The sequence below is a fragment of the Podarcis bocagei genome (assembly GCF_964188305.1).
Source record: "Podarcis bocagei genome assembly, chromosome: 10".
NCBI classification, from domain to species: domain Eukaryota; kingdom Metazoa; phylum Chordata; class Lepidosauria; order Squamata; family Lacertidae; genus Podarcis; species Podarcis bocagei.
Window position 1 is genome coordinate 54,641,180 of NC_138135.1, and position 24,887 is coordinate 54,666,066.

At 41.3% G+C, this 24,887-nt stretch overlaps 1 protein-coding gene and 1 long non-coding RNA gene across 2 annotated transcripts; one reads left to right on the forward strand and one right to left on the reverse strand.

The window, feature by feature from the left end:
- The first annotated feature begins 2,048 nt into the window (after positions 1-2,048).
- On the forward strand, positions 2,049-6,098 carry LOC308596570 (mesotocin receptor-like). The gene is made up of 3 exons (XM_081211805.1): positions 2,049-2,806; positions 4,053-5,142; positions 5,873-6,098. Exons 2-3 carry the CDS (start codon positions 4,230-4,232, stop codon positions 6,070-6,072), a joined length of 1,113 nt encoding a protein of 370 aa, XP_081067931.1. The 5' UTR covers positions 2,049-2,806; positions 4,053-4,229; the 3' UTR covers positions 6,073-6,098.
- A 2,487-nt stretch (positions 6,099-8,585) lies between these two features.
- Positions 8,586-12,418, reverse strand: LOC308596695. The gene is made up of 2 exons (XR_014012661.1): positions 11,567-12,418; positions 8,586-11,052 (listed from the first exon to the last, which is right to left on the reverse strand). It is a non-coding gene; the product is annotated as an uncharacterized lncRNA (long non-coding RNA).
- Positions 12,419-24,887: the final 12,469 nt, after the last annotated feature.

The window sequence follows — 24,887 nt, forward strand, 5'->3', positions numbered from 1 at the left end:
TTCCCGCTTCACTCCCCCCCCCCCCATTTCCAAAGGGAGAAAGAAACACACAATAGCTGTGTACACACTAGACCTTTAAAGCACATTCAAAGCACATTCTTTCCCTCAAAGAACTGTAGTTTACCCCCTTACAGAGTTACAGTCCTTAGCAGCTCTTCACAAACTGCAGTGCCCATAATTCTTTGAGGGAAAGAATATGCTTCAAATGTGCTTTAAAGCTGTAGCGTATACACAGCCGCAGATTGCAATGTGATATCTGGACCTTGAAAACATGATAGTAGTGCACAACTGTTTCTGCATTTCAGTTTTGGACACTGTAAATGAATGAAAAGATCAACCCAAAGAGGCCAGGAAGGCAAATTACATTGAAAGGTATAATCTGATCCAAAGAACTATGCACTTTCCTTGTTGTGTTTTATCTTATTCAAACACAGAAAGAAATGGAATGGTGCAGGTTCACCGTCCGCCCGTTTCCTGAGTGTTGGTGTTAAGTTGTGGGTGAACATATCAGACGACACAGCGATTCTCCAAACAGCTCTTGTTTATTCACAGGTCAGAACAGAACTGAACTGAAGGGTTCAGCCAGCCTGCTTATATAGCTCCACTAGAACGCAACAGTCACCATTTTATGTAACTATCCAATCACTGAACGTCACTTTCGACCCCTTATTTGCATATGTGGACCTGAACTATCTACAGTATCCCCCTGCTGGCCCAGGGTGAGAACTTCAGTACATAACAGTTGGCATTTTTGTGATGAGAGATGAAGAAGCAGGTGCACACTTGTTCCTTTCCCCCCACAGATTTTGGAATAATCTCAGCAAAGAAGTTATCAAACTGGCAGGAATGGCTTGAGCTCTTAGCCAAGGACGCAGATGCCGTCTTGGTCAGTGGGGACTGGCAAACTGCCTGCTGCAGAAACCCTGGAGAGCAAGATCTTGGTTACTCAAGTTGCGGTCCTTGAGGATGCAAAATCCTTAGATGTGGCTCACATGTGCCCACATTCATAAGGCATCGTAACATGAGAACTAGTGCATGTGGTTTGGCACGTGGTTATGCATGAAATCTAAAATAGATTTAGGATCTTGGCAGTCTGCATTTAATGGGGATCAGAAGAAGTTTGGCTTAGGACAGATCCATGCCATACAATTATAATACACACTCAGTGCACACTTAAAGCACGTGACTACCTCCAAAGAATCCTGGGAACTATAGTTTCCTTCTCACAGCACTATAATTCCCAGCATCCTTAATAAACTGCATTTCCCAGCGTTCATTGGGGTAAGTCATGCACATTAGACTTGTGTTGGATGTGCTTTCAGGTTGCGCGTCGAGGTCCCCATGACACCCCCCCAAAGAAAAACACAACTGACACTTAATTTTTGTTTAAGGTTTTTGGCATAATTTTGGCCACAACTTTATTCAAATTACAGCAATGTGAGTGGTTGCTTAGGCATTGTTAGCACTAACTGACCCCGCACGGGGACAGCTCTGACATTCGCACCCCCCCCCCCCCCCGCGAAGTCAGCAAGGGTAAGTCACCTGGGGAGAGAGACGAGACTGGGAACCATGCCTCACCTCTCCCCAGAATGCTCCCAGGGGCTTGCGTGGCTCTAGCCCCTTGCCAGGGGGTTTCGGACAAAAGCATGGGGAGCCCCTGGGTTCCTTTAACGGAAAACCCTTGAAGCAGCAGCAGCAGCATTTTGGAGGGGCAGGCACAGCCGAATCCATACCCCTCCACCAACCAATTCCAAGACCAATGCCTAACCGCAAACCTTACAAGTTGTGACGATTTGCTACACAGTAGGCAAAAACCAAGTGGCACACCCTAATCAGCCAAATGGACAAAATTCCTACCGGGCCCCTGCCCCAAAGCAGACGACCCCATGACAAGCATAGCAAGGCCAAGCAAACAGCCTAGCATTAGGGAAGGGAGGGCGGGTGATCCGAAGTAAGCAGCGAAAAGAGGAAGTTCTTCGCTGCGAGCATTGTATTTAACAAATAGGGCTATCAATCAGCAAATGGCAACATCTAGATTTCCCCAGTAACAGCCCACCCCTGCTTAAAGGATGGCCAAACCATTTGCCTAGTAACAGTGAGGTGTCTTGTCAGCCCCGCCCGCAACCTGTGCTCTCCATGAGGGAGAACACACTTTATAAATGCATAGCTGAATTATAAGTGGCTTTCTGATTTTGTTTCGTGAAGATCTGCAAGCATCACCCGTGAAACTATATGTTCTGGAAAAGCATTTGGAAATATATTGGACTGTGACCAGCTACTACTTCCTGTAAATGTGAAAGAACCTGAACACTAATGTATGGCATGCCATTTGCGGTCACTTTTGCCATTGTAAAAGCCAGGCTTTCGCTGTTTCGGGAACATCAGTTTACATTTCTAGTCCAAACAACATTAATATATAGCACACTATAAAAGAGAAGCGGAAAACACGAGGCTATGTTTATGTTAAAGGGAAAGATTTGATGAACTAGCAGCAATTTCACACATCCGGTGACTAGGAGTATTTTCTCTTGAAAACCTCATCTAAATACAAACCAAGTGTTTGCTGTGGAAGAATTGTTGACCTTAAGAGAAGCCGAAGTACATAAGAGTTTGCAATATAACAAATGCAAGGACGTCCGTCCCCCCCTTTTTTTCCCAGAATCAAAGCTGGAGAAATATTTCTCAGTCGCTCAGTTATTGCTATGCAGCTTTAAGCAGGCAGGGGAATGCTCATTTTGAGGATACTGTGGATTCGTTTTGCTTTATGGACACTGATTATCAAGACTTAACAACACCTGCAAGCTAAGTAAGTACTATAGCCCTTTTTAATGAATACAGAGAGAATAGTTGACCTGTTAGTTTGCCGATACACAACATGCCTTAAACTGGTGGAAATAAGAAACAAGGGACAATGTTTGCTTGTGACCATTTGATATTTATGATAGTAGGGTGGGGAGCAAAGGGGGGAAATTGAGGGAATATTTGTCGGAATGTAGACCAAAAATATTACCACCTCTGTTTGATAATACTGTAGAGAGACTACAGCGACAGGTGTAGGATTTTAGCTTTGCTGTGGAGCTGCTTTGTACAATACTTGGCAAGGCAGCCTTGTGTTTGCTTCTGAGTATACCCTCATTGGGAATCTATTCTGGAAGAACTGGTATGAGGAACCGCTACAAAATTGTGTATTTGCTATCACATTTTTGTTGCATTCATGCATTGCGTATTTTCATTGCAAACTAATATGGGCACATCTTAAAAATGTAAATGTATGAAGCAGCCATGCCCTTCCCAAAATCAACAGTAGTTTTTTCTACAATAAAACAGTGTAGTCCATACCAAGAAAAGAAGAAGACTGGAGAGCTGTAAATCTGCTTTGCAGTTTCACAAGCTGTAGTCATTCAAACGGCAAAGAATATCTTATCTGCACTTTTTAAATCTGCATCCTCCATTGTATTGTTGCTCAATGTGAAAAATACAAGAACAGATGTGTAGTTCTAGGTTATATTGACATGGATTTATTTTGTATGAACAAAGGAATTCCAATTGTGATATTTAATTTTGTACAAGGAAAGCACAAAGGAGCACTAGGATTATTTTTGGAGACATCTTTTACAGTGAATGCACTCTTTTTGTGGTGGGAGAACAAAGTTAATGGGGAAATATGGTCCCCTTGTTGAATATATTGTTTTTAGCCTACTTCTTTGTTCTGGGGGTTTTCATTCCTTTTTGATGAAAAAGTGCACAGCCTTTCCATGTACATACGTAGAAAGCTTTGTCATTATATGATAATGAGAATTATGGTACATTAAAGAACACAGTTGTCACGTAGATACTAGGCAAATATCCCATAAGCAAATGTATAAGCATAAATTTGGCTGCTTTTATTTTGGGATGTCAATGCAAATAGGTAGTTCACGTTCTATAAGCCAACAAGTTTAAGTGTATGTGTGTGTTTCTGATTTTCCTCCTGGCTAAGACAACTGCAGTTTCTCAAGTTACATAAAGATCTACTTGTTAAGAGTAAAGCTGCTGGGTTGTTTTTTTTTTAGTTTTTAGATGTTTTTATTGGACGACGAGAGAGAAAGTTTGAAATTCAAGTCCACTGGTGCATGAACCCATATGTTCCAAGACACACTGAAACATAAACAACTGGCGGTATATTTAATAGCTTGCCTTCCACGGCTGCCAACCTAAGTGACCCTCTCTGAAAGTAGCTCTTCTGCATTATGAAGAATTTCTCATTTTCCAAAGATGACTATGAGCCTGGCGTTCCTTTCCTTCCCGGTTTTCTCAACTCCACAAATGCACCAGCTCTTCCCGAAAGGCAATCGAGAAATGAGCAATTAGCTCTGGTAGAAATCGCTGTGCTGGGGATAATATTTGTGACAGCGTCTGTGGGCAACATCATCCTCATCCTGGTGTTATGGAGGAGAAGAATGAAGCTGTCTAGGATGTATGTGTTCCTGCTTCACCTGAGCATTGCAGACCTGATGGTTGCATTCTTCCAAGTCCTTCCGCAGCTGTTTTGGAAAATCACAGATGTTTTCATGGGCCCAGACATTCTGTGCAGAACCATCATTTATTTCCAGCTGTTGAGCATGTTTGCCTCCACTTATATGATCGTGGTTATGGCACTGGATAGATACCAAGCTGTGTGCCACCCCATGGCCTCTTTTCCAAAGAAGGCGGCCCTTTGGAACCCTCCCATCTGCACAAGCTGGTTCATTTCTCTGGTCTTCAGCGTTCCCCAGGTATTTATCTTTCGGAAGAGAGAGGTATCCCCAGGCATCTTTGACTGCCAAGCTGACTTCATTGAACCCTGGGGCACAAAGGTGTATGTGACTTGGATTTCCATCGCTATTTTCTTCCTCCCCGCAGCTGTCCTCATCGTATGTCATGTGAGGATCTGCAGAGCAATTCAAATGCATATGCATTTGAAAAGCTCCAATGAATTGGAAGTGACGAATCAGAAGCAAATACAACCATGCCAGGGAAACAATGCAAGCTGTACATCGAAGGCTATGATCAAGACTATAAAGATGACAGTGGTGATAGTTGTGGCTTATATTTTCTGTTGGTCACCTTTTTTCATCGCACAGCTGTGGACTGCCTGGCACCCCAGTGATGCTAGGACTGAAGGTAAGGCTAATGATCTTGCCCGATACATAGCCAATAATCACATTGCTATATATTTAATATCTGGATGGATTTATATTCATTCTAAATGTGAGCATAATATTAAACGGCTTAATAAGAAAAGAAAATCAAATGACATTTCTTTGCGAATTTAAAGAACAAACACAGGAAATCAATTGTTTTTAAGTGAGTAGAATTTTGCTTCAAAACTTATTGAAATGCTTGCGCCCCAAAGGCCGCTGAATGTTATGTCCATTATGATTTATAAACAACTGGAGCAGATCAGCTGGAGTATTTGCTCAAGTCAAAACTGAACGGGACATTTCCTGTTACTCTTACGAATAGTCTATAGTGCACGAGAAACACTACATTGAATTGAACAATAATCTGATTCTAGAGAAATATAGACTGGATTTTGAAACTGTGACAAAATGTTTCTAAAGACATTTGGAAAATCTTCACCCACTCCCAAACAAATCTATAGTAAGTTAATTGGTTGAAGATCAATGGGATCAAAAAATTCTTATGTATATCTTTTACAGTATTAACGTTCTTTTATTGAGAGTGAGCTTACTCTTCAGGGCATAAACATCTGTTCAGGGTATAAAAATCAGTTTTTCATTAAGAGAGAGAGAGAGAGAGAGAGAGAGAGAGAGAGAGAGAGAGAGATCATTTCCCCTGCAACATATTCCTTTGTCTTCTCTGAATGACTTATAAATTCTTTTCCTTTCAGGTCCAGTAATAGCCATTCTTATGCTCCTAGGGAATCTTAACAGCTGTGTTAATCCATGGATTTATATGTACTTTTGTGGTCAAATACCACGTTGTTCAAAAAAAATACAGGACAACGCTGCAGCTCATGAAGAATCTACCATTACAGGCAGTGTTAACTTGGGGGAGAAAGAATCTGAAGACAATATCACATCTGTGTAATTATAAACTCTTGCTTTTTTGGCTTATGTTTGTTTCATTGAACCATTTTTCCAATATGGGTATGTGCACATGTGGTAAGAAACATTGTTTTCTTTATATATGTATTTCCTTAATTTTGAAACAAATATATTCAAGGTTCAAAAATTCCCAGCACAATTTAAAAGGCATGTTATATGTGAATATTTTTGCATGCCAAGTGCTGAACACCATACACACCAAGGTACATCTCAAACTACACGCATTCATAGGCTCCTCTCAATTCTGTATCCTCCTCCAGCAAGTTTAGTGTACATACTATAATGTCTCTAAGGTACCTTTGCCACGGTAAATGCATATCTCAACTCTCCTAAGGTTGTTTTCACAAATTATACCAAGCACACTTTTTTTTAGTAATATGACAATACAACAGGCTTTAGAGAAGTGTGGGGGAACCTCTGTCTCTAGATACAGTGGTACCTCGCAAGACGAATGCCTCGCAAGACAAAAAACTCGCAAGACGAAAGGGTTTTTTGTTTTTTGAGCTGCTTCGCAAGACGATTTTCCCTATGGCTTGCTTCGCAAGACGGAAACGTCTTGCAAGTTTGTTTCCTTTTTCTTAACACCGTTAATACAGTTGCGACTTGACTTCGAGGAGCAACTCATAGAACGCGGTGTGGTAGCCTTTTTTGAGGTTTTTAAAGACTTTGGTGATTTTTGAAGCTTTTCCAAAGCTTTCCCGACACCGTGCTTCGCAAGACGAAAAGAATCGCAAGACGACAAAACTCGCGGAATGAATTAATTTCGTCTTGCGAGGAACCACTGTAGGTTTTTGTACTCCAATTCCCATCAGTGCTAGCCATCATGTCCATGTGGCCTCTTGAGGGTCTGTATCTGAGAGAGAGAGAAAGTGAGTTCCCATTAGTGATTGTCCTATGTGCAGATGTCAAGTACTGCAGATTCCCTTCATTAAGCACCAGGTCATGTGCTTACATATGAAGTAATGTGAGCTGCACACTCCACACTAATTAAAATACATGCCAATTCATAGACTGGGCACGATCTTGGCAAAGCTGAGGAACAGTGACTTACCTTACAGAATTCTTATGTGAAGTAAGATTGACTATGAAACACTCTGCCTATTAAAATTGCTTTATGAGCTATTGTTTATTTTACTCCTCCTAGTCCTGTGGGCAGGAAGGGATAGATATGTCAGTGAGCAGAACAGAAATGAGTTATTAAAGTCACTGGTGGCTCCAGTGAAATGCTGCAAGGTTGAGTATAAAATCCCATTGTTACATGGTCATATTACATGGAACTTTTGATCTAGAATGTCCAGCTGGAGTCTTGCCAGCCAGACTTTACTTTTCAGGATTTTCTCGTACTCCTGCTTCCTATGTTTTTATTCAACCTTTAGTTTTTCACCTTCTGCTCCTCTCAAGTCTCTCTGAACCTCCTCTACTGACATGCTGTGACCAATGATTCAGCTTCTGGCACTGCCCTTTCAAAAACTTGGCAAGGGCACTCAGTTTCTTGGTATTGACGTTTGGCTCTACAAACGTACGTTTTGTAAAATTGTGAGAGGACTGTGGCCTATTTTCTGGCTGTCGGCTCACACTGTGACTCACATCCCGGGCAGTTTCTTACAGCCACAGTCCCGGGAGAACATTATCACAATATCTCTTTGTGGGTCCTCTAGCACTTGATTGTGTTCTATAAACCTCATGCTGTTGGCAAAGCAAATTATGCACTTAATCTGAATTAATTGAGAGAGGAGTAGTCAGTTATTTAGAGGGACGCAGGTGGTGCTGTGGGTTAAACCACAGAGCCTAGGGCTTGCCGATCAGAAGGTCAGCGGTTCGAATCCCTGCGACGGGGTGAGCTCCCGTTGCTCGGTCCCTGCTCCTGCCAAACTAGCAGTTCAAAAGCATGTCAAAGTGCAAGTAGATAAATATGTACTGCTCCGGCGGGAAGGTAAACAGTGTTTCCGTGTGCTGCTCTGGTTCGCCAGAAGCGTCTTAGTCATGCTGGCCACATGACCCGGAAGCTGTACGCCGGCTCCCTCGGCCAATAAAGTGAGATGAGCGCCACAACCCCAGAGGCGGCCACGACTGGACCTAATGGTCAGGGGTCCCTTTACCTTTAGTCAATTATTTATGATGATCTTTCTGTAACTTTGATATGAAACAAAGAGTGGGGACTGCTGCAAACTTGTAAGAACGTGGCAAACTATTATGCTAAGTAGCCCAACTGTCTACACTGATTGGCAGTGGTTATTTGGGGTTTTAGGCAGGGCAGTCTCCTGGTCATACTTGGAGATGCTGGAGACTGAGCCTAGGATCATCTGGGTGCAAAAGCAGATGGTCTACCACTGAGCTATAGTCCCTTCATGATCAAATTACTGCCTCATGCAGGAAGCTTTTGCTGATATGAATGCCTTCCTCTTATAAATATATGGTCTGGGGTTAAATTCACATCAGCTTGGGTAGGCCTTTGAACTATGGATGGTACATAATGCCATAATGATAATGACAATAGGGGTTCAGGAGGGAGTGGCAGCTCTCTGATTATGGGATATGTGGTATAGTTGTGTCCCATTCTGCAGCTCACAGCACAGGAAAACTGACAATCGGCAAAACGAAATAGAAATTTTAAAGCTTTCTTTTTGCCCTTATTAAACACACCTTTTTTTAAAAAAAAAGGAAGGATGCTTAAACAAATAATTAGCACATTGCTCATCACATGGAGCCTTGGCACTATGCAGTGAAAACTGATAATTATAAATTCAAATTTTGTTAATTTTTACCAAATTAAAGGGAGGTGTGTGTGTGTATATGCACTATATCACATGTTAAATCAGTTTATTTTTGTTTCTGAAAATGACTGTGCAAAGTTGCAGATGGGCTTTGAAGCGGTCTACCAGCTGGTGAGAATGTTCACCATTCAAATGAGCTTTGTTTTCTAAACTCTTAGCACCGTACTTAATTCAGAATCATTTTTGTTATGCATAGCTAATGATGACTTGTGGCTTCCTATGTAGTTCTAATTATCATGTATAGAGCTTTGATGGAAAAACCATATGTTTAGCAACATGAATACTATATTTTAAATAACAACATTTAAGTCGATAGATATATATCAGTCTGTATGTATTTGTCTACAGGATAGCAGCATAAGTTTGGAATTTGGTTTATGGCAGAAAATAAAACATCCTGGGAATTTAACTGTCCCCAATCTTCCCTTTTGATACTAATGAATATTACAGATGTTCTTTAAATAAAAGAGTGTTACAGCACCATAACACTTAAAAAAGACAAAAACAAAAACACAAAATTATGGTCACCACCATTTTGGCAATGTGTTGCCATTTCCCTACTGAAGCACTTTCAATCCAAAAGAAAAGTTCAGTATTCTGGGTACTCACATTTCATGGACACTAATGGGCAACTACACTCACATTAGTAAACATGGGTAGTGCTAAATAAATTACAGATTTTTAATTTTAAGGATCACCTGGAATTCCTCCTCCCAAAGGTCTCTTAGGTGAACTAGACCTTCCCTTTCCCCTGACACAGCAGCTACATCACATTCACTAGTATCAACATACAGTAGTGGGATTAACATTCAGAAAAAAGTGCAATATCCCTGAAAGTGTTGAAAGTCACTTGCAATTCTGCATCTTACAGCAGAAGAACAGTATTTTATAAGAGCTTGGAGCCACCCATCTGGAAGCGGCTGTCACAAACATGTGTCCCGCAGACCCATAAAGTCCCCAAATCCCTCTTTATTTTGAAAACTGCTAAAAACAAGAAAGGTTCAGTCTAACCAGATGACAACCACTGCGTATTGTTCCATGTGTCTTGTAAAACTTCCAATTCTCCTTATTTATTTGTACAAGGGGGGGGGGGAATCTGACTCCAGCTGTGGCTTAAAGTTTGCAAAGCATTCTTCTTGTTGTCTTCTACCTTCTATTCTGCAAACCAAAACAACCTTATTTATGAGAGACCTTTTGCCAAGTAAGTCAAAGAAACTTTGCATAGGCTGGCTTGGATCCAAAGACCCCACTGTGCAAATCTAAGGCCCTTCCTCTTGTGCAAGGTAGCTGCCAATTTCCCCCTCATCTGCACCCCCCTCCAACTTCTCCAGAGCATATCCCAAAGCGGAGCCAGTTTTCAGGGGTTGCAGATGGGGAAGGGAATTAGTGATCCCCTCTGCATGTGGACAAATGTATTTCGCTTACGCAATGTGATCTTTGGAACCAAACAATTTACAACACTCCTCTTTGTTCCAGAATGCTTATTTTTTGAATTAGCTAGACAGGTTTAAAAACACCTATTATTTCTAAATCTGAATGGTGGTGTGAGTACTTCTGTTCTTCTGTCTCAATAGCTGCAGAGGCACCACAAATAGATTAAAGCCCAGCTGAAGACTGTCATTATTTATGGAAATGTTTTCCAAGAATGGGAATCTTAAAGTCTCCTCTTCCTCCTATTCAAACCCTCTTCTCTACTTCACAAGGTAGAAGAATGAACCTTCCACCTAAATCACAATATTGCAGGGATGGTCCCTGGTGCCTTTCAGATGTTATTGAACATGCAGTTGATGGACGTTGTAGTAGTTAAGAAACATCTGGAAGACATTGTGTTGAATATTGTTTAGCCACAACTGCCGACAGCTGAATTTTTATTCTGCCTTTCCTCCAAAGGGGCCAGAGCAGTGTGGTGTATGTAGGTTAGGATGAGAAGGAAATGTGTTTTCCTCAGGCATCCACTGAGCTTCATAGCTAACCAGGGATTTGAACATAGGAAGTTGCCTTATACTGAGGCAGACCAACAGGTCCATGGAGTACAATGTTGTCTGCACCAGTCTTCTTCAACCTTGGGCCACCAAATGTTGTTGGGACTACAACTCCCATCACCCAGAGCCAGATTTTCCATGACCAGAAATGATGGGAGTTGTACTTGAACAACGGAGGACCCAAAATTGAAGCACACTCATCTACATCTATGTCTCTTAAAAAGCAGAAACATCACCTTGCCAAGAAAGGTCTGTATAGTTAAAGCTATGGTTTTCCCAGTAGTGATGTATGGAAGTGAGAGCTGGACCATAAAGAAGGCTGATCGCCGAAGAATTGATGCTTTTGAATTATGGTGCTGGAGGAGACTCCTGAGAGTCCCATGGACTGCAAGAAGATCAAACCGATCCATTCTTAAGGAAATCAGCCCTGAGTGCTCACTGGAAGGACAGATCCTGAAGCTGAGGCTCCAATACTTTGGCCACCTCATGAGAAGAGAAGACTCCCTGGAAAAGACCCTGATGTTGGGAAAGATGGAGGGCACTAGGAGAAGGGGACGACAGAGGATGAGATGGTTGGACAGTGTTCTCAAAGCTACCAGCATGGGTTTGACCAAACTGCGGGAGGCAGTGGAAGACAGGAGTGCCTGGCCTGCTCTGGTCCATGGGGTCACGAAGAGTTGGACATGACAAAACGAGTAAACAACAACAACAACATCTACACAGACTGGCATTGGCTTTCCAGGGTTTCAAACAGCAGTCATTCCCAGTCCTACTTGCCAGTGATTGAACCTGGAACCTTTGACACGTAAAACATGTGCTCTGTCACTGATCTATGGCCCTCCGCCAAGGTGAGTTTATCATTCCTCTAAAATAATAATAATAATGATCTAAGTTGCAATCCAAACTCCCTTTCTTGGTTTGTTTGTTTTGTGGGTTGGAAGTGTCCTCCACCCAGCCCTGATGGCCTCCACCCACAGAGTGATCATTCCACTCACACAAAACTCCCAATTTGTTTTGTCCAATGAGTGGGAAGGTGGAAGTGCATATACTTGTATCTTCACCAGTGGCAGCCTGCAGAAAGCTCCACTCAGAAGGTTGCACCTTCCTTCAACCAGAATTACTTTAAAAATGTTGACTTAATTCACCAAATTCAAGAAAACTCACTCTGCAACCCTTTGCATGACTATTAGGAAATCAATTCTGTTGGGTTTGCTGTTGGGGGGGGGTATTGTTTTGTTGTTTCTGTTTTAACGATTTATTTGTGCTTTTTCTTGTATTTTTGTTTTGTGAACCACCGTGAGATCTTTTGATGATGGGTGGTATATAAATCTTAACAACAACAACAATATAATTTTAGCCACTATGCCACACTAGCTTTCAAATTCTGGCAACCTAAGCTACTGGTCCTTCTTGCAGGTGAAAGATGAAGCTGGATTGAACCCCAAATTCATAAAAATGTGGTGTGAACCTTCATCTTTCCCTCTTACAGATCTTTTTTTCTGGCTCCACCAACTTTGCTCACTTTAATCTGACTTATGTATGTTTCATTGCTGATCTTATTGAACAAAATAAAATGCAGTGACCTAGATCTAGTATAACTCATTTTAATGTCATAAAATGGATTGCCTTTATCGATCTGCACAGTATTTTATTTGCAAAGCTAGCAATAACGCAGAAGTGTTTTACGATAGCACCACATGTTAACACACCATTGTCTTCAGCCATTATATTTCCATGGCTTCGATCTCAATATTTTCTAACCCACAGATTATTCTTTTCTGAAATAGAAAGATTTCTGTTGATTAGAAAGATAAGAGTTTTCTCTGCAGTCAGAATTCTTAAAATGATAAACTAACAATGTTGCGAACTTCTGCCAGTGTGTGTGTGTGTGTGTGTGTGTTTTCTGGAATTTGGTCATCTTGCCATTGTGTATCAACTTCCTAATGGCTACAGCCCTACACTTAGTTCTCGAACATTTTGGTTACGAACGCTGCAAACCCGGAAGTGGCTGTTCCGGTTTGCTAACTATTTTTGGAAGTCGAACGGACTTCCAGAATGGATTCCATTCAACTTCCAAGGTACGACTGTATAACTAATGTAAGGATGCATCTGAACAACAAAATCCAGAAAGGTTAGATGCCTGCAAATAAATGAACAAATCAGCCTGCTGGGAGCTGGCAGAAGAGCAGGGAGAATTCCATCCCGCAGTTAGCAACCCAAACCACAGAGCCAAGGACTTGCCGATCAGGAGGTTGGCAGTTCGAATCCCCGCGATGGGGTGAGCTCCGATTGCTAGGTCCCTGCTCCTGCCAACCTAGCAGTTTGAAAGCATGTCAAAGTGCAAGTAGATAAATAGGTACCATTCCAGTGGGAAGGTAAACGGCATTTCCGTGTGCTGATCTGGTTTGCCAGAAGCGGCTTAGCCATGCTGGCCACATGACCTGGAAGCTGTATGCTGGCTCCCTCGGCCAATAAAGCGAGATGAGTGCCGCAACCCCAGAATCGGCCACGATTGGACCTAATTGTCAGAGGTCCCTTTATCTTTACCCTTATATTTCTTCACTGCGTGTTGGGTGGGACAGAGTGCTTCATCTCTCATCTAGTAACTCGTTCACTCACCTGCATGCAATTTATTTTTGCCTAGGGCTACCAGCCTAGGGCTAAAATACAAGGCTGAACCGAGTACAGAAGAATGGTGCCAGACAAGAATACACTTTCACTGAAGAATTGTATTTCTCTGAAATATTTTATTTTAAAGATTTATAGACTGTCCTCCATTTATTTGTAGTAAGGTTTATCCCCAAATGGGGATATCCATAGCGGCTACGAAGCAAACACAATTCAGAATCTTACAAAGAAAAAGTGGGGCAAGAAATAACAAATCCAGCAGGCAGCCAGATTGAATTAAAACTCTAAAAAATAACCCCAAAAGAAAACTAAGTGTTGCTATTCTCATGGTGACTGTCAGTTTAGTAAATGTGGTTTAACGGCTGTTAAAACAATGATTTAAGAACAGTAATCAGTAAAAGAAACAAAGAAAAGTAAAATCAACAATGGAACGAAGCCTAAAAACTGGAGCTGGGAAGACAGAATGGATAGGCCTTTGCACTGCACTGGAAAGATTTAAGCACAAGCTTCATATAAGCCTCTTTGAGCTAAGAAAACATTCTTCCCGGTCCCCACTAGGGATGGGCCAATATGTCAATTTCAGTTTCTCCTTTTTCAAATATTAAGTCCTGTTTACCTCATTTCCACATCACTTTGTGATTTTTTTAAAAAGTAAGTATTCATGAAAATCCACCAGCATTTTAGTGCAAATTTCTTCCAATATGCACATTTTTGTATGCAGTCTTGCCTATTACTGTATGCACATTTTCTCAAATTACTCCCCTAATACACTGAGATTTTGTCCGTCATTTTCGCCAATCTATGCATTTTTATGCACATTTTGCAACCATATGTGCATTTTTGTTCATACTACTTGGCAAGAGAACTGCATTGCAAAAAAATTGGAGAAGGATGAATTTCTCAGGCGGGCTGATTGCTTCTGAAAGTGCAAATCAGGCAAATTGAATGTAATTTCTTCCCGATCAATCATCTCTGCTCAGCTGACTTCTTAGAGGATAGGGAGTCAGTTCAGAAACACAGTAAATTTCATAAACACAATTAAAGATGCTCATAAACAAAAGAAAAGAATCCTTCCAATAGCACCTTAAAGACCAACTAAGTTAGTTCTTGGTATGAGCTTTCGTGTGCATGCACACTTCTTCAGATACATACTTCTTCAGTGTATCTGAAGAAGTGTGCATGCACACGAAAGCTCATACCAAGAACTAACTTAGTTGGTCTTTAAGGTGCTATTGGAAGGAATTTTTTTATTTTGACTATGGCAGGCTCATAAACAAGATACTGAGAGACCAGCAGTTAATAAAACAGGAAGCCCATCCAAAACTCTTTAAGTGGCATTGTTGCTTTAATGAATGAATGAATGAATGAATGAATGAATAAATAAATAAATAAATAAATTTGTATACTGCCTTTCATCTGAAGGTCATAGGGCAGTTCACAGCATAAAAATACAAAAAGAGGACATGAAATACATAATAAAACAAAACCAAACCAATAACCCCTCTCTCACGAATACATCTTTAAAAGCCATAAAATGTCTGTAATCAACCAAAGACCTGGTTAAAGAGAAACATTACTCAGAAACGTCAGTCACATGATACAGGCAAAGAGAACCTGTGAGGCGTAAACAGGTTTTTGCTACACCTTAATACAGTTACACTTGATTACTGTTGTTCAGAACTATGCACCAAAGTGCCACCATTTCTGGGGGGGGGAAATTGCTTGACCTTTAAACAACAGCACGGAAACCAGCAGAAGCCTATATTAAGAGCTGAGGGGGTGTTCCCTAGAGAATGTAACTAGAAGAGTTGCGAGAAACATAATTTGATGCCAATGAGTCACGTCTGAGAAAAAGGCTGTTAGTGGACCCACCAATAATTCAACAGCACATTAAGAAGGGGTAGATGGATTCAACGAGAGGTGTAAGAACAAAAAACAAACAAACCTAGTAATACTTTGAGATCTGCAAGATTTTCCAGACATGCCTGCTCACTTAGAAGACTTCATACTTTCTCCTTTGCTACCTTCCAAAACACCTGTGGCCCACCCTGGAAGATCAGCAGATGTAATCCAGTTCGAAGGATGGGTGTCAAAATCAGTTTAGTGTTATATGTCCCAAATATGTGTTTTTGATAAAACCCCCCAATGTGCTATCTTTGCTGCTGCTTATTTCTGAATGATAATTAAAAACCCAACCCCTTTCTAGCACCTACTAAGAAGAAAAGGCTTATGGGTAAATAACCCGCCGTCCACTCAATTGCAAGCCCAGCATGTCCATATCCTACACTGTGTTATCAGATATTTCATTGGAATGACCTGAATGTGTGATAGCTCCAGCGTTATCATAGTGACGCCCAAGCCTTCTGAGAAAGCAATCATCATCTGGGAACATGTTTATCTTTTTATCCTTTGATTCCAAGTTTTGAGTTGGCTGGTCATGTGATTCATAGTCATCCTGATGCTCAGTTCAGGTGCGAAGATCAATGCAGCGTTTGTTTCCGAGGCAGCATCTATTCAGTAATGATTAAAAAGGCAAGCTGCTCCTTCTAAAGACAGTACCTAGTAAAAACCAGGTACTGTCATATTTTACCCCTTGGGACAAAGTTATGCTTGCCAGGGTCTGCATCAAGGGTTGGTATGATTCGGCATGGGCAAAGGCCTCTGACAAGAGCCTCCGGAACCTCTTTTCCACCACTGCAACCTGATTGTTGACCTACCTTCCATTCTGGCAAATCCCCAAAGAAAGTGGTGAGGAGGAGGAAGAGCTACTACTGCCTGTTGCTGAATTACAACTTATTACCAAATTTAAAACCATGGAGAGACCTGGTCTGAAAAGAGACATTGGATTCTCATCTCATACATGATAAAGCTATTTTTGGCCATCTCATCCCTTGCTTTTTCCTGTAAGACCAATTGCAGTTGTTAACAGTTGTCAACAGGTTTACCATACCCATTGAGTCAATCACCCATCTCCTACTACCCTCCTGAGAAAAACCCCACCCCACCCTCTCATTATATATAAGGGTCTGGTGACTTCTGTTTCAGTGTATCTGAAGAAGTGTGCATGCACACAAAAGTTCATACCAAGAACAAACTTAGTTGGTTTTTAAGATGCTACTGGACATTAAAAATAAAATAAAAATTCTACTGCCTGCCAGTAATGCATAGTACAGTGGTACCTCAGGTAAAGTACTTAATTCGTTCCGGAGGTCCGTTCTTAACCTGAAACTGTTCTTAACCTGAAGCACCACTTTAGCTAATGGGGTCTCCTGCTGCTGCCGCGCCGCCGGAACACGATTTCTGTTCTCATCCTGAAGCAAAGTTCTTAACCCGAGGTACTATTTCTGGGTTAGCAGAGTCTGTAACCTGAAGCGTTTGTAACCTGAAGCGTATGTAACCCGAGGTACCACTGTATACAGGTGGCATGTTTGATTGCCTCAGGTCTTAGAGAGGTCCAACAATGGCAGCTGGCATGGTCAGGCAGCTGCTGGGCCCTATATACCAGAAAAGAGCCCGCAGCAGACAGCTGACACCAGCCATTACCATCTTTAGGCCATGTGTACAACATCCTCAGATGTGGATAAGTCTAGGAGGCTGCAAATTTATGTTGTTACTCTGTTGCCCTGGTAATCTCCAGGAAGTCAATGTGGAGTAGAGGGCATTGCAGAATAGCCAATGGTCTTTTATTAAGAGTTGTCCCTGTAGGCTCGCTAGCTTTTCAGAAATATGGACCTGATGGCATTGCTGACTCCATTGTCGCTGTTGCCACAAATAGTCCTGTAAATAGCATTAAATAGCTGTGAGTGATTCTTAGGTATCTTGATCCCCAGACATTGATCCACGTCTTCAGGACAAGCTGCCTTTAGGCATGGTGGCTGGTCACATCCTGCTAGGCTTTTGGTCTCTGATCCCTCTAAGCCACCCAGAAATGCAAAATTATGCCAAAAGTGGTTCCTTCTTGATAGCTTGCCATTAGAAAGTTCCAGATTCATTGTTAATTCTATTGGAATATGCAATTGGAATATTATAAATGTATAAATGAGCAAAATCCAGTTTCATATGAAGCCAGGAAAAAATGAGTTCATTGGTCTGAAACAAATAATTGTCTTAGTACTCATACATATACAGTATATTGTTCTGAATGGTTTTGAGCAGCATGTGTGCCAATATGCTCCAGGATATTGAATTAGTAAATGATCAACAACATCATAATAAGCCAAAAATGTAATATTACCTTTCAGTTCCTCATGTGACTAGGGGAAATGTTGTTTATTGCATCTGTGGTTGACAAATTTGGCACTGGTATCTGCACAAAGCTTCACTTAAGGAAGCACACAGTGTGTTGAAAATAATCAGGCAAGCAAATGATCTCTCCCCAGGGTTTCTGTGGGTGGATGGAAGTATGCGCTTGAGATTCATTGAGCATATCTGATTGCAGAAGCACTTCAACTCAGCTGTAATCTGCTGTAAACCACTTAGGCAGCCGGGTGCTCAGTTTGCCATATGAAAAGAACCAACCATTTTTAAATATGCCCTCCTGACAGGTGGCCTGCTGGTGGTAGATCAGTCAAAGCAACAGCTTACTCTAAGCCAGGGGTCAGCAAACTTTTTCAGAAGGGGGCTGGTCCACTGTCCCTCAGACCTTGTGGGGGGCAGGACTATATATATTTTTTTTGGGGGGGGGGATGAATGAATTCCTATGCCCCACAAATAACCCAGAGATGCATTTTAAATAAAAGCACACTTTCTACTCATATAAAAAACGCTGATTCCCGGACCGTCCGCGGGCTGGATTTAGAAAGCGATAGGGCCAGATTCGGCCCCCGGGCCTTAGTTTGCCTACCCATGCTCTAAGCCTTTACAGTTTCACAAATGGTTGTGTGAATCAGCCCAGATTCTGCAGCCAGGATAGGAAAGGTGTGGTTTTTTTAAATAATAATAATCATCATCATCATCTTATATGCTATACTCCAACGTGGACCTTGAAACAAGTGACTGGATAGATAATTTCTTCCTTCTGGTTTGCCCAGAAGGGATTTAAACAGCCTACCTGTTGTGTACCAGGAGATTTATTTTCCAGGGTACCCTACCCTGTCTGCTCTCTTTTTATTAACCAGGTTAAGTTACGGTGTCGATCAGGGTTTTCCAAACTTTTCATGTTGGTGATACACTTTTTAAGACACGCATTGTTTCACGACACAGTAATTCAGTTTCACTTGAAAACCGGAGGTTTACCAGACCCTTTCTAGCCCTGGCAAGAGCGTGGGGAAGCATTCGCACGACACACCTACACACTGCAGTTGACACACTAACATGTTGCAACACACAGTTTGGAAGCTCTGTAGACACAGAGCTAGTCACCACGTTCATAGGGCCAAGAAGAAATTTTACTGAAGACCACCAATGCTGGATCTACAAATTTTTGTCACAGAGGGCAAAAGTCAGTACTGCAGCTCTGCTCACCCTGATTGTGAACTGCAAATTGTAAGCCTTCAGTCCCAAAGTAAATAGAGGGAGGTAGCCAGGGGCTGTGAAAGATTCCCACAGAAAGTTTTTCACAATGCTTTTTGCTTGGATGCACCCTACCAGGTTTAAAACTACAGTGATGATCAGGGTGGTCTTCCCTCACCCTTTTAATTAAGTTAAGCAAGTCTCCATCTAATGTTCAGATGGGAGACTTCTGGGAAGGCCTAGCCGAAGCTTCCTTTTAAAGAAAGCCTGCATAAAGATTAGCCAATAGATAATGACCACATTGTCAATTAGCGGAAGAAGAGGCCTACACAGGCTGGCGATATCCTTCAAGGGTTCTCTCCCAGCTGTAAAGGAAGATATGGACAACTTAACCTGGGGACTTCTGCACACAGAGGAGATACTCTGCTACTGAGCTATGCCCCTTCCCACTTTTGAAGCTTGTGTTGACATTGGGAGAAAACCCCACCACGAACGCCAAAGAGATTTTGGACCTGAGCATGACAGCACTCTCCCCTCCTGCAGTTTCCAGCAACTAGTATTAAGATGTATGAAGTGATCAACTAGATTACTTCATAAAGGTATATTTAAACTAATGAAGTGATGAGTGTTCAATGCCATTTATTTCAAAGGCCTTTATTGAACTTGAATCTGACCTGGATTAGGGCCTGTGTTCTTTGCACAGTAATCGATGTTGCCTTGCCTTTGGTATCTTGAAATGTTGGTCTTTTAAAAACGAACCTGATTGCTTGCTGTCAGTCATTTCATCTCGTCTGGAGTTTTCCCAAATGACCTCGAGGCACTAGTGGAACAAATTGTCTGGGTAGTACATAACAATGAAATGTTTTACTACTTTATGTATTTGTTTGTTATCTTGCCCTCCTCTCTTGTTTAGCTTTCCTGGCTGTGGATCGTTCATCATCTTCTACTACTGCAGGCTGTAATAAAATATTTCATTGGAAGTTTCCACCTCATTGGCTTTGAAACATTTGATTGCAGCATATTGACTCCCCTCTGACACCGAGAGACCCACTGCATTGTTTTTATTTTATTAGTCATTCATTCGTTCCATATCCACAATCCCATAATTGCTTCCACATTGTTCCTTTCTTTGGAATTGCCACCTTTTGTTCACTGATAACACTGATGTCAAATTGTTGCAGTACAGTAGCAATTTCTTTGTAATTCTCCTGTGTGTTTTCAGATCTGAGTTGTGGTGAATCCCCCCTCAAATAAAACATTGTTGCAGTACAAGTCTGTTTTGTGTGCACAGCCAAAGCACTGTTCAAGTTTTCTGGGGCTCCTGTGCCATTAAGTAAAAGTTTCCCGTTTGCAACTCATGTTCATTTTATTACTTCCAGTTGATCAAGGCTGAGAAAACTGTAATACTGTACATAGCTTCTTAACTCTCCTTTGAATAATGTCTCTTAGCTGTCTCTGTGTTAGTTTCCCTTGTGAGGGAACTTTAAGTACTGATTTCCACTTCTCTGTGTTTACATTTTGTAGCAAAGTAGGAAAAAATGCCTCTTTTGCTTTTAAAAATGAACAAAGAATGCAAAGAAACCAGCCAATACCTAACTATCTTAATAAAAATGGAAAAAGACATTGGAACAGTTAATATATATATATTTAAATGTGTTTAGATGGTTTTGTGTCTGAACATATGGGAAAATAATATCTAGGATACAGCAATGTCTGAGTGTCTAATCAGACACAGGGGGCTGATTAATGACATAACAAAAAGAGATACCTTCCATGAAATTTGGACCTCTTTCTTTTAATATGTAAATGATCCCAATCAAGACCTTCTTATGCCAGCACTCAATCTTCTCAGTGGAGAGGTTAAGTTAAGTAATATGCTTGAACACTGAATGTCTAAAGTCAATGGAGAGAACAAACACCATTAGATGTACTTCTGGATAAGTGTTTAATAGTTCTTGTATTTGTAGTTGTTTAAGAACCAATTACAAAATGTAAATAAAATAGAGGGTTTTTTAAAGAAATTGTTTGTAATGTTTGAAATATGTTTTCATTTCATTTTAAGTTGTATTGTGTTACCATTTTGATATTTGCTACGCTGAGCTCCTTTGGAAGAAAGGGCCTGATACAAATTTAGCAAATAACTCAATAATAAGGGAGACCCTTCAACATACAAATAAAGCTGATATACATCACTGTTTCTTCACTGTACTTAAGGAGAAACAATAATATGCTCAAGTCCTGTATTTAGCAAACGTTTTTTATTATCAGACCTTTGTTTGTGCCTTCCTTGTAGGACAATATTATAGAAATAACTTGGTCACAGGGAGGGGGTGGATAATATAGTGCTGTTTTACTGTGTGAAGCCTTCCGGCTAATTCTAGAAAAGCGATGTCTCAGCAGTGCTAAAGTGCTCCAATGTGGAAGCAACCCAAATCTCTCTAGAGCTGTGTTATAAGTCAAAAGTCCATTGCTTAGGCCACACACACTTGGATCCTTTAAAACACATTCAGTGGTATAAATAAGGTTACAATGAGCACAAATGTGGTAATAGATCATATGCCAGCACTTCCTTAGTGCTTATAAATATGAGGCATTGCCCCCATTCACACTTCCTTTCATTTCACCCACTGCTAAACTTACAGGAATCTTCCTGTAAAAAGGGCTTTTAGTGATTGCTCATCGACAAATGCCACCATCTCAAAAATTGTTGCCACTTGAAGTGGCCTATCTATTATTTCAAATTACAGAACAGCTCCAGCAATAAATCACAAGGTAAGGAGTAGACAAATGCACAGGGGGATGGTTGCTGAAGAATACAATCTACCAACAAAAATTGTTGCAGGAGAATGGAAAGCCTGTCATTTGGGGCTATCACGGTGATTACATGTGTAGCAACAGCACCTACCTCAGGGCTGCATTTGTTTTGTTTATCCTCCTTAGGCTGGAAGTAAGTTCCACTTGAACTCAATGGGGCTTACGTCTGAGCAGAAGTACATAGGATTGTGCAGTTACTCAGCTTGAGGTTGCAGACGAGATAGATGAACTACTTGGCCTGGTAATGGAAGAAAAGAATAGCTCTAGATGGAAAGGTATCATTTTTCTTGCATTCCCCATGTTTCTGTGAGACAAAAAAAGGTAAAGGTAAAGGACCCCTGACAGTTAAGTCCAGTCATGAACGACTCTGGGGTTGCGGCGCTCATCTTGCTTTACTGGCCGAGGGAGCCGACATTTGTCCGCAGACAGTTTTTCCGGGTCATGCGGCCAGCATGACTAAGCCGTATCTGGTGAAACCAGAGCAGTGCACGAAAACGCTGTTTACCTTCCCACTAGAGTGGTACCTATTTATCTACTTGCACTGCAGTGCTTTCAAACTGCTAGGTTGACAGGAGCTGGGACCGAACAACGGGAGCTCACCCCGTCGCGGGGGATTCAAACTGCTGACCTTTTGATCGGCAAGCCCAAGGCTCAGTGGTTTACACCATAGCACCACCCACGTCCCATTCTGTGAGACTAGTTTAGCCTAATACAAGTTCAACCAACCACAATAATCCTCCAATAAATGTTGATTTCCACTGCAAGATAGACTGAGTCTCAATTTACCTTCTGTTTGCTACACCATATATCATTCCTATGTCATAAGGCCATGTTCTCGTTTCTAAATATCTCTGAACCGTGATGGAACCACAATTGGAAAAAGATTGGGAATGATTGAAAAGAGCTCATAATTGACCAGACCAGGAAAATATGACTATGGTTTGTTGAATTCATCTTGTGAAGGCTTCAATGTGTTTTTAGGTGTAACGATGTGCCAAAAAGTGCATTAAGAGTGGGTTGAAAGGGACAGGAGCACCAAAGTGAATTTCTGTAGACTATCCCCACATACTCAAATCTCCTGGAAAAGTTGGCTTGCTTTCATGTGTCTAGGTAAGAAATGGCTGCATGAATTAACCCTGTCAGATGCTGCCTTAGTTTAACCCTGTCAGATGCTGCCTTAGTTTTACCTGCCAAGGGCTTTGGTTGCACTAGGAATCCAGAAAAAAAAAGACACAGTTAAGGTCAAATTCTCATAATCAGTAAGAGCTGATTGACAGAAATGCCTCTGTAAGTTCCAGCAAGTAGAAAAGGTGTATGGGACAGGAAAGAGTATGTGACTTTTAGATTTCGATGATTTTTTTTTTAATGCTTGACATTTTCAGTGGGAGGGCTGTTCCCCAGTGGCCCCAGTGGATCAGTCTCCACTGACTACATAGTGCAGCCACTACAAAGATTCTCCAGCTCCATGCCATCATGTCAATCATAGGAGCCAACTCCTAGGGGGTGAGGTCCCTTCAGCCCCCCATAAAATATTTGAGCCCCCCCCCAGAGTTGATGGGCTTTGCCATTCAAATGGTGTACCTGCTCCCCCCCAATATTTTATTCACGTTGGCACCCCTGTTGTCAATCTTGCAAGGCGTTCCACCATTTTGAGTCACTATGGCATCAATGCAACCATCTGGAACTTCACTGCATTCAGTTTTATCTATCTTTCATTTTGCACAACATGGTCTACTTTACTGTTATTTTTAACAGCTGGTTTTATGTTCTGTTCTGTGATTTTAGTCTTTAGCATTTGAGTGGTTTTCTTGTTATTTTTATTTGTTTTGGCATAATGGAAGCCCTCCTGAGCACTCTGTGAAACTATGTTGGCCAAATAAAACTCCCCAAAATAAATTAAAATGATTGCACAACAGATAATAGAATTGGCCATAAAATCTTAGAATTCAAGTGCAGCCTGACCCTATTCATGTTTATTCAAAAATAAATCCCATTTATGCCAGGTAAGTACGAGTGTAATGGGAATATCTCCACTCTTCTTTCTTGTTTTACACAGTAAGCGACATAGCAAAGACATCTGGATACAGTGAATGTTACTAGTTGCCTTGTTCCCTTCAAGGCTTGATACTACACAGATATTTTAAAAAATCTATTTCTATTCTAGGGACCTCTAGCTGACCACATTTGATTTTGAATCTGATTCAGCAAGGCACTTCTTAAAGATCTGTGACCATGTGCCTTTGTTTATTTGTTGTACAAAAGAAACGAAAATATAGGTTGTCTTGTATTGCTAAATAAACTACCGAGAAAAGAGTTCTGGTTTAACTGGACTACAGGCTTCTTGTGATATATCAGATACTGTATTTCTAACCTGAGTTATGGGCCAGCGCCTTCACATTTGCTTTCAAGGAAGAAAATAATATTAATGGAAATCATCTTTCACGTCCCACTGCACTTCAGTACCTGAAATGTAACAAGTGAAAATTGCATTTCTTTCAATGGCTACAGCTCTGCTATTACAGAGGCAAACGTGACCTGACTCTGAAAACCTCCTGAAGAAAGGGAATGAAAGTACTGGACCAATATCTGTGAGGAATTTTGCACTAGTAGTTATCAGTGCAGCCTGGTTGTCCTCCTGGTTGAATATTCATTTTTTGTTGTTCATCTCTTTATGATCTAAATTATCAAATCCTCTTGATTGCAGTAAGAATTTGAATGACCACTCAGGCACGATCTGCTGTGAGAAGGTTATTCTTCCCTCAGACATCTGCAGCACAAGATCCTGTTTTATTCATCTTGGTAGGCTCCTACGCCCTACCCTCACTTGCCTTTGGGAACACATAGAGCCACTGGTGGTCATCTGATGTGCTGGAGATAATGCAGAGAAGCCATTGGTATGAACTGGCCTCTTATTGGCATGGCACACAAGCCCTCTTCATTATCAAAGAGACTCTCTAATATTAAGGGACCAGCCACCAACCTCTACATGCTGGGCATGTCCAGTAGGGAAGCCTATGCACCTCCATGTATGTTTCCACGCATTCTGAAACCATTCTTCTATGTAGCTGAATGGGAGAACACCTCTTTCCCCATACGCAGCATTTCCCCAATAGGCCATGGCTTCAGAAAGGTAGCACAGTCCTTTCAGT

Excerpts from the sequence above, each read along its gene's own strand:
- LOC308596570 (XM_081211805.1), top strand. The coding sequence starts at position 4,230 with ATGAAGAATTTCTCATTTTCCAAAGATGACTATGAGCCTGGCGTTCCT. Across the intron at positions 5,143-5,872 it reads CAGTGATGCTAGGACTGAAG|GTCCAGTAATAGCCATTCTT; the intron begins GTAAGGCTAATG and ends TTTTCCTTTCAG.